The following is a 9,770-nucleotide window of genomic DNA, read 5'->3' on the forward strand; positions in this document are numbered from 1 at the left end:
CCCTGCCCTTTCCCTCCCTCACTGTGAGGGGTGTTGATCTGTGCCCCTCCTGCCCTTCCACCACTGCAGACTTACTACCTGGAGGCATCTGCATTGGATCAGTATCAGCCGATATGCCTCCCTAAATATCAGCTATCAATGCATCCCAAGTGTCAGCAGCTGTAGGATCTGGACTCCCCTGCATGGTGCACCATGTCTCCTGTTGGCCCAGCCTCCAGTAGTTAAAATGTGCAGCAAAATGAAATAAAATAAAAACATAAGAAGTAGCCAGCTGCACACAGACTCCAGTAATATACTGCTGCCAACTTTGATAAGTTAAATCTTTGGAGTGAAAGCTTCCCAAAAGCGTCTTGGTATAGTTTTTAGCATAGCACACTTACAAAACAGGCTAACTTAACAGCAGTTCCCAGCTACATTGCAATCAAGAAAATAGTCATGTGGAGCTGTACTTAGACAGCGAAATCCCAGGAAAGCAAGAGCTGATGAAATGGGGAGATTCCTAGGCTGTAACATTTCAACTCCTGCAGCCATCAGGAACTTAAGAGTCTATAAAAAGGTGAGCTGCTGTGCAATGAGTGTTTTCAACTGTGAAAACACTCATTGGCAAAGCATCAGCCTCATTGAAGTTAACTATTGGATTTTTTGGTTTAGTTGTGTGAAACTCTGCAGACCCAGAACCTTCACTGTAGTTAAAAGTTCAAAATTAAAAAAGGGATAGGTTTGATACCACTCAGCAAAATTAGGGTTATCTAGAAGTGAGAGAGAAAATTTGCTCACATCTCCTCACCTTATCTTTAAAGCCATTGTCTGTAGCATAGGTGGGTGGCTTTCCAGGGTACCGGTACAAAATAAAGTCGTGACTGGGTAAGCAGAGGAAAAACAAGAGACTTGAAAGAACAAGCATTTAATGGAATGTTCAGCTGGCTGCAAAGCTGTGTGACTGGAACAGTTTGGAAAATCCATTTTTTGATTTATACATAGAGAAACTAAGCTAAAACATTTCTCATTTACAAATGAATACAAGCATAATTTAAGCAACAACCAACTAAATGCATGATTTAGACTCCTCAACCTGAAATAAGAAATATTCACGAAGTGATGGTATCTGCTTTCACACCATAAGCAATGCACCTTACTGTGATTCTCTAAGATCAAGTTTTTCTGCCCACAACAGCTTGAACAGGGAAAATTAGCTACGAGAGGGTTAAAAAAAAATTAGCGTAGGATACAATTAGCACTTTGTAAAAATCTAAGTGTTTATCAGTTTTGATACAGGATGTCTAATTAGTCTGTTACTGGGATCCTATACTGCTTAGCTAAAAGTAGCAGTGTTGGTAGCAAGATACTGCCTGCAGCAGATTAAGGGCCTTTGGAGATGCCACAAAATTGGCCTTTAAAGCAATTTAAATGCCCTTTTGCACTGCTTTAATGACACTGCTGTTTGCATACTCGGTGGCATATTATGTTTTAAATGGACTTTGGTACATAGCAAGATAAAACATCTCCAAGGTGTTTTAGTGTGCTACCTAACAAAGTTAAACAGTGCATGGGGCTCTGGAAGTCAACATGCTCAGGGCTGGGCAGGCCCAGCGCAGCTCAGGGGCTGTGGGACCCAGCAGTAGCCCACACAGGCAGGCTCCACTGGGGGGTGGGGAGAATAGTGGCTAGCCTGATCTTTTTTTTTCTCCTCCCCAGAGCCTGCCTGCTTGAGCTGTGCAGGGGCCCGGTGCTTCCCTTAGCAGCTGCAGTGCCTCCCAGGACCACTCAGGCTGGGTGCCACTGGGCAGGTGACACCTGGGGGACCCACACACAGCTCAGGGACCACCAGGCCTGCCGGCAGCTCACCCCCCACCCTGCCACCAAAGAGACTGGTGAGGATTGGGGCCCCACGCTTGCATACATGCCACAGGGGTTTAGTTCAATTCAATTCTCCTTAAATTGAAGTGGTGTTTTTAAAAATCCACCGGTTCAATTTAGGGAGGACTAAACAGAATGAGACCCCCATGATGCATACAAGCAGTCTAAAGTGTCAGCTGCATTTATGCTTGGAATGGACATCAGGGCTTATATGCTGGTAAGCACAGTAAGCCCCTCTTATTAGGTAAACTTGCAAAGACAGCTAGAATACTAAGCACAAATTTTAATGTTGGTAGTCATCAGCTTTTAGTTATGTTTAAGGCTAGTGTTAAAATAGCTCCCCCATACACAATTCCAGACCATTTCATAAATTTCCTATGAAATAACCTCAATGCAAACATTTCACAAGTTTAATACTTTTAAAAGATATCAAAACAGATTTCACTAGAAGCCTGCTAACAACCAACCCAGCATGGATAGCAGCAATAAAACCTCCAGTAACAAGGTCTGGGTCAGTCTCTGTGGCTTCCGAGACAGTCCTCCCTTGTAAGTCTTAAGCAGAACATCAATTTCAACATCTCATTAAACAGGTGCCCCTTTACCAGGAACTGGACCGTGATCGCTATTTCATACACAGCAAATCAGAGAACAGCAGTGCTTAATTATATAAGCTGGTCTCAAAACTAGATCATGAGTGGGTCTCTTGTGGCCTTCCAGGTCATGAATCAAAAGGTTCTGGCTCACATGGAGAGAACCCTCAGCCTTTCAAGCTCTACCACAAAAGTAAGGTTTAAATGAAAGAAGGAAGACACTTACTTATACATCAGCGATAGTGCACTGATTTCCAGTTGGCCAGCACTTTCCTAAGTGCATAAAAATATTTTAAGTTTAGGTTGGAAAGACAATTACTGCTGTAGATATCAAGTGCAGCTAACTCTTTGCTAGTACTTGAAACCCTACTCTGGCCCTCGCTATAGTATTAGGAGGGCTTGTCAGCAAATTTTATGAAAAGAAATTCAGTGTTTGCTACCCAGCTCTAGATATTGGGTATTTATCCTCAGAGCCATAAAAAAGCTCAAACGAAGCTCCATAAGGGAAGGCACCCCAATACATTCCCCCTTGAACATCTGTTTCATAGATAATAAGGAAGACTAGACCTCTCTTCTCAAAGTTGGTTATAACAAGTGATCGGTCCTCATAGAGACCCCTTAAGACTATTTTTGGTGGTTTTATTCAATGCCAACCTAACAGAGGAGGAAAAAACAGCACTGTAACAGGGTAGCCTGGCCCTTTAAGAGGGGCAGGCAGCCCTGGTACAGAAGTCCAGCTGTGAGCATTCAGGGTGCCTATACACATTCTCCAACATGTTCCAATTAGAACACGTTGGAGCCGACAAGATTAATCCTGTATGCTGAAGACAGAGTCTAGCACAAGATCAAGTCTGCTGGAGCGCTTTAATTAGAACGTTGCAGCATCTTGCGTATTGCTGCTCAGAGAATAGCTAAAGGCTTTTGTTTATTAGTTTATCTACTAGGTGCAAGAACTACATTTTGTATTTTAAAGGACAGACTGAGGAACTCCCAAGGGAACAAAGTCACAAAGCTGCAAGTTCACCAACCTACTTGCAAGTACTAAATGATAATACAATCTTCAGCTATAGCCCACTGCTTAATTCCACTTTTTCCAAAATTCTAGTTCTTGTTTCATCTGGAAGTTTTAATAGCAAGATTCCTGAAGAGAACAGTGAATAGGGACAACTACTTTTTTACTATTCATTTTCTGGCCTAATAATCCTGATTGAAGTAGTACTTAGCTCTAGAAGTAAAAGCTTAAAAATTAGCTGGATTTCTTTATGTCTGTTTGAATATATTCTTGTACTGTAATCACATTAGCTGCCAATGTTTAAGACAACAGTACTTTTCAATAATAAGGAAGAATCTGAGCTCAAACTCAAGTATTCAAATGTGAAGGAAGTATGAAGTTTGACAAGAAATTTCCTGTGAATTTTGCACCCAGCATGGTAGCAGCCTTTTAAAAGTTTGGGTTGCTCTGTCCAGAAGTCTGTTCCTCCTCCTCACCTCAAAAACAAAAGAACTGAGGCCCCAACCCTGAAACCTGGTCCATTTTGCAAGGGGGTGTGAATCTTTACACTTGCAGGCTGCATTCAGGTGAGTGCAGATGTGCAGTATGTGGTGCTGCAGACCCAGCTGCAGCCCTACACTGCACATGCAGGGATTCTCTGTGCTGCTACCTTGCAGGGCAGGGGGTGGGGTTGACCCTGGGAGATGCCAGGGTAAAAAAAAAAAAAACAAAACAAAAAACACACACCAAAAAAAGAGTGGGGCAGTACATGTGGCAGCAGTGTGGGCCACCCAAAACTGGAGCCATGCCCTGGCTGCTGGCCAGGCCTCCTGCTGTGGCTACAGCCCTGGGAGGCCCCCAGAATCCTAGATAATGCTGCTGGGGCTAGCACAATTGCTGGCCTCAGCATCCCCTATCCCACCCACAGTACCTGCCATGTGCCAGAGGATGTGTGGCACAGACATTCCCCAGAGACAAATAGCAGCAGCACACGGTGTGCCACTGCTACTTGTCCCTGGGGAAATAAGTGTCCACACTTGTCTGGATGCAGCCCCAGCATCCTACTGTAAATCAACAAGCTTATCTAGGAGCGAAGGCCTACCTGCATGAACAGAACTGCAAAACTGACTGAGGCCCACATTAGCAGGAGAAAACATAACATTCAATACCACACCCCAACAAACATCTGGAGGTATTAAGACCTAGCATCAGCACTGGAATCATGCTGATGCAAGTATGAACCTGGCCTTACCTTTGGATCTCCCAGCCGTTCCAGGTATTTTTCAAATGACCCTTCCACATACTTAACAGAAAAAACAAAATGATTGAATTAGATTCATATAATGGCTGATGGCTAAACAGTAAAGGTTATGATTTCTATTTCCTGCTGAAAGACCTTAGAGGAAGGTTGCAGCTACTTTGCTCAGCCCCCCCTCTCAACCTTCACAGAACTAGAAAACCTTGAAGTTGGGGAGGTTTGTTTGTTTGTTTTTTAAAGTAAAACATAAAAGCAAAACCAACACATACGGTTTAAGATACGAGATTTTATTATTTTAAAGTCATTAAACAAAAGGATGGGTGCTCACTTGGCTTGGCATCCCAGTATTTAGAACTCTGCAGCCCAACCATCTAGAACTTCAACAAGTTAAGTCCAGTTTTTCCAGGTGTATGGTCAAGGACAAATCACACTGTCAGAACCAGGGCAGCATTTCCTTAATTTATTTAAAGAAAAGCATGGCAACATCAAATCCAAAATATGAGGCCTAGAAGGTCCAGGAATTGCATATAAGAAAATAAAAACACAAACAAACTTGCTACTAAATAGTAACATCTGGGTCTACTAGTTTCAGATCCAAGTAGTGACTTCAACAATTGGCACCATTCGTTTATATTTTCCGTGTCTTTAAGTATATCTGTTTTTAAAACTACAGAACAACAATTTTAGTTGCTAACCAAGTTTGATATCTAGTACTCTTGCTGAAAGGAACAGTTTAAGGATATCAAGCTGAAGACATGCTAAAAACCACAGCCAAGGACAAATCCTCAAGTGCTCGTCCAAATGGACTGGCTACTTTGCCATTTACTTGGTCTCTCTTTTTGAAGAGACCTAGGCCCTGGCTACTCCATATGGGGCCTAAAGCTCCATAAAAACAGGGAAGCGTACCAGTGTCCTTCACCACACAGCACAGTGAGATCCCCCTTTGCCCCAGTGGCAGCTTCGAGTATTCAGTACAAAAAAAAAAAACATTTAAAAAAAAATCCTTTGGAGGTAAAAAGCTCAAAATATTACAAGATAATGATGACAAGAAAATAAATTACCATTAACATCAATGTATAGATTTCTTTCCTAGGCCATTAAGGGAAATCTAATTCATAAATGCCTAAGAGTCAGTAGAATATCCAAAAAGCTTCTCTCACCCAAAGCCATTTAAAAAACATTTACCAAACCTGTCAGCCTGTCTACATAAGAAGCCTACCAGATTCTTACAATCAGGCCCCTCATGCACCACTATTACAGGAGGAAGTAAATTTCTTAGTACAATCAGTAATAACAAAAGGTTATTCTGTATATGAAAACACCACAGCATGGCCTGGCCATTAGCCACAGGCCTGTATCACTTTACCCAAATATAAATGTTTCTGATGGGTGATGGTAGGCCTCTCTACTTGGTTAAAATCATCCAATGCAAGTGTACAATGACATGAAAGTACATGTTGTACCATGGTTTAGGTGCCCTGTGCTTTTATTTCGACTTCAAAATGTAAGTTTCACACACAAGCATGCACAGTTTCAAAGACATCTGTGCTGCAATGTAATTATTGCTCATTAAAACAGGAGCTCAGCTTTTAGAAGAAATGCTAATTACAAATATTACACACTACCCAGACTTGATACAAGAACCTTAGAAACAAAGTTGACTAAAAACTAATAGCTGATTCTTTTTTTTTTTTTTTAAATCTTTCTTCACATTTAAGATTTTTTTTGATTTCCAACTTAAAAGTGCAGCACGGTTTAAGTTTTCAGTGCACATATCTGCGTATGTACATTCAAAGATAACCCTCCCCCATTACTTCTAAAGCATACATATCTACTTACAGACTCAAAGTTGAGTTGGTGTTGCCTCATAAACACCACACAAGCCTTTCTGACTTCCATATGATGAATCTGACAAGAAAACAACTAGGAAAAAAAGAAAGGCATCAGGAAGGCTTGGAAGTAAAGGTCTCCGGCTAGTTTTGAGTCACGCTACATCAAACTTTCTTTGATTTAGAGGTTACAAAGTGCTTTACCAGGGTGGATAAAAAAAATAATAAACAGATTTTTTTATGTAATCATTTTTTTTAGTTTGTTAAGATGCTTTTAACAAATAAACCTACGTAAAGATAGTTTTAATTTAAGATATGTTAAAGCTCGAAGATATAATTCCTATTCCATGATGATAACTTTTAATGATATACTTTGAGACAATATTGCTGGATAAAGTGTATAAGAAAAATGGAGCAATGTGCAAAAAGTCTAGGGGGGGGGGAATTGTTTACTCCACCCATCAAGACTTGGGTTATGTTCACAATGATCCAGTAATATGTGCCTGTGTGATAACAGAAGAAGGGACTGTATACGTATACTTTACAGAAATAATTGATACATCGGAAATGCATACACGGCACAATACTTACAAGAAGTAGTAGTAAAAGCTATAACAAACTGAAAAAAAAGAGTTCAAACATCTAGTATGCAGCTTTGTCACAGACAATGCTGGAGTCAAAGATGAGAAGAAATCTAGAAGAAAGTCCCAAACTAATAACATGGCTGCAGTGCTCATTTGATGCACCTTTTAGCCAGACTTCAGCGCTCCAGAAAGAAAGGCTAATGCTGAAATTGCAAAACACTTCCATAACAACCACTTTGCAGCAGCTACTTTGAAGAAAGAAGGAGGAACCAAACTAACTGGCCTAATCTGACACCAATTTGTGAACAAGATTGTGACAAAATAGATGGAACTGGCATAGCCAAAGTTCTCAACATTGGGCTAAAGAGAAATGGAGAATGTATGCTGACTATCCTGAAGCCTATTTCCAGGAAATCTTGTTTTCTTGCTGATGCTTTTGAAACTTGGAAGGAACCAAGTGAGACCCTGAAAAAGTGAAATATGCAATGAGAGAGTTCAATTACAGGTATTAAGAAAATGAATAGCTCATTTTGTTGGCAATCTTCTCAATACTCCGTACCAGGGTCAATCCTAAACTGCTGAAGAGGAGGAGTTGGCTGTGACACAGGCATCCAGCAGTCATCCCTCCATAATACCAACTACTATAAAATGTCAGGGCTAAGGGTGAACCATTCAAGAAATACGTTTGCTGATGAGGTTTTAAAGAAAGTCACACCAGTGAACTGGAGTAAGTCACTTAAGTCACTCTGGACCCATCAGAGACTACTGAAGCGATAATTCAGCTTTTAATAGCAGTAGCTTCTTCTGCAGGCGTAGAAAGAATATTTTCTTCCTTTGGACCAATTCATTCCAAATTCAGAAACTGGCTGGGAACTAAAAAAAAAAAGAAATCAGGAAAGTTTGTCTATCTTTTCTAGTTTATGGATAAACAGGAAGAGGAAGGTAAAGACAGTTTGCTGCATAACCCGGTATTTTAAATTTGTCATACTGACCTGGCTGAAATAATCTATTTAGTTTGTGTTAAAAAACACATTTCACATAACTTAAATAGTTAAAAATTCAAAAACGCATATGCTTGTTTTGTTAAGATAATTGTACATGTTTGTGGTTGAAGAAATATCCAAAATACATAAGCATGTTGCTTTAGTTAAAACAATTGTTTTCTGATATCTCTGCAAAATTAATCTGAAAAATAATCAAAATAAATCACTGCTTTAAACTGTATAGGATGTACCTTCTAAAAATGAAACCTACAGCTATCTCCGAGTTGTGAACAGTATGTATTAAGGTATCAAACAACAAGAATGCACTTTCTGTAGAAGCCAACAATTAAATCAAGGCTTCCTAACTAGTGATATAAACCAAATCCATCCTGTGCTTAACATCACTATCTTTATTATAAGCATGTTACAAACACTAGCCCTGTCATAAACATGACAGTAGTGATGTTAGATGGTTATTAGCAGCCCGGTTAAATGGTTGGACTAACATTATGTAAAACTTAATTTTAAAATGAAATATCTACCTTCTGAAGCTTCCTGCTGGAAGTTCGGTGATTGTTTTGGGTCCCTAGGTAGTTTCTGGCAAAACACTGTTCCAAACCAGAACATTTTAAGCCGCGTTTTGGCAGATCTGATATAGGGAAAACTGGATCTGAACTACATATAGTTCAGTTCCTAAAACAACACCTACCACAAGTCTGTATAAATGGACAGAACAAAACCCAAGACTTTTGCCCTGTTCCTACTACTCAGGCTTTGAGCCTGAAAATTAAACACAGAGCTGGGATGGAATTCACCAAAATAATGGACAGCAGCAACAGGCCCAGAGTCTGGGGTTAGCCCTGCTGCATCCCACCCATGCAAGGGAGCTGTGCTTTTGCAAAATAAGCAGTGGTTTGGGTCTAGCTTCCCTTGTATTCCTTGCAGCAAAAAGTTTGGCATGGTTTAGGCTAGAGGTCTTAGCTTGGAAGGATACCAGGAATTATCATTTTAAACCTTATGAGTCCAAGAGAACTAGAAAGGCAAGCTAGTAGACTTGCAATGAAAGACAGCCACACTTCTTGACACCAAGTTTCATTTAAGCCACAATACAGATTTTTTTCTGCCCCTCCCTAGGAGCTGTTTTTATTTAAAAAGGGAAGGGGGGGGACCCACACCCCCAGCAGGTTAGGATAAACGCTCCAGCTCGGGGCCTTTGGTGCCTGGTGGAGCTGCAACACCGCTGCTCCAGCCTCTCCCAGCAGAGGGGAAGGACGACTTCAGAGCCGCTCTCCCCGCAGCGGAGAAGGGCTCGCGGAGCAGGAGCCGGGGCGGGAGCTCCCCTCAGCCTGGGGGCTGCAGCTGACGGGCACCGGGGAAGCCCCCACTGAAGCCAGGCTCCGGAACCGCACAAGTCTGGGACGCCTCCGGGACTTCACACCTTTATTGATGGGTTTTTATTTTATTTTTTTACCTGCTCTGAAACAGCCCGAAAGAGACAAGAGGCATCTTTGGCCGTGAGCTTGCGGCACAGCCCCAGGGTGGCGAGGTACTCGTCCATGGTGACCTCGCTGAGGGACTTCTGGCCAAAGTACTTCTTCCAGCCTTTCTGCATCTTCCCCGAGGGGGTGGGAAGGGGGCTCGCAGCGGGAGCCGCCAAGCCCAGCCCAGCCGGTGCCCT

General features: G+C 41.6%; 1 protein-coding gene across 1 annotated transcript in view; it reads right to left on the reverse strand.

Annotated features, from left to right (window-relative positions):
* The window catches only part of ALG13 (ALG13, UDP-N-acetylglucosaminyltransferase subunit), a 66,832-nt gene extending 57,103 nt beyond the window's left edge, over nt 1-9,729 (reverse strand). The window contains exons 1-5 of the mRNA XM_019521519.1: nt 9,564-9,729; nt 6,536-6,619; nt 4,691-4,741; nt 2,674-2,720; nt 788-860 (exon numbers count right to left, since the gene is read on the reverse strand). Coding sequence (XP_019377064.1) covers nt 788-860; nt 2,674-2,720; nt 4,691-4,741; nt 6,536-6,619; nt 9,564-9,704 — 396 coding nt within the window. The 5' untranslated portion in view covers nt 9,705-9,729. The remainder of the gene's footprint in view (nt 1-787; nt 861-2,673; nt 2,721-4,690; nt 4,742-6,535; nt 6,620-9,563) is intronic.
* Between the last annotated feature and the right edge of the window lie 41 nt (nt 9,730-9,770).

The sequence above is a fragment of the Gavialis gangeticus genome, unplaced genomic scaffold, assembly GCF_001723915.1.
Source record: "Gavialis gangeticus isolate Ggan-Ray unplaced genomic scaffold, GavGan_comp1, whole genome shotgun sequence".
Classification (NCBI taxonomy): Eukaryota; Metazoa; Chordata; order Crocodylia; family Gavialidae; genus Gavialis; species Gavialis gangeticus.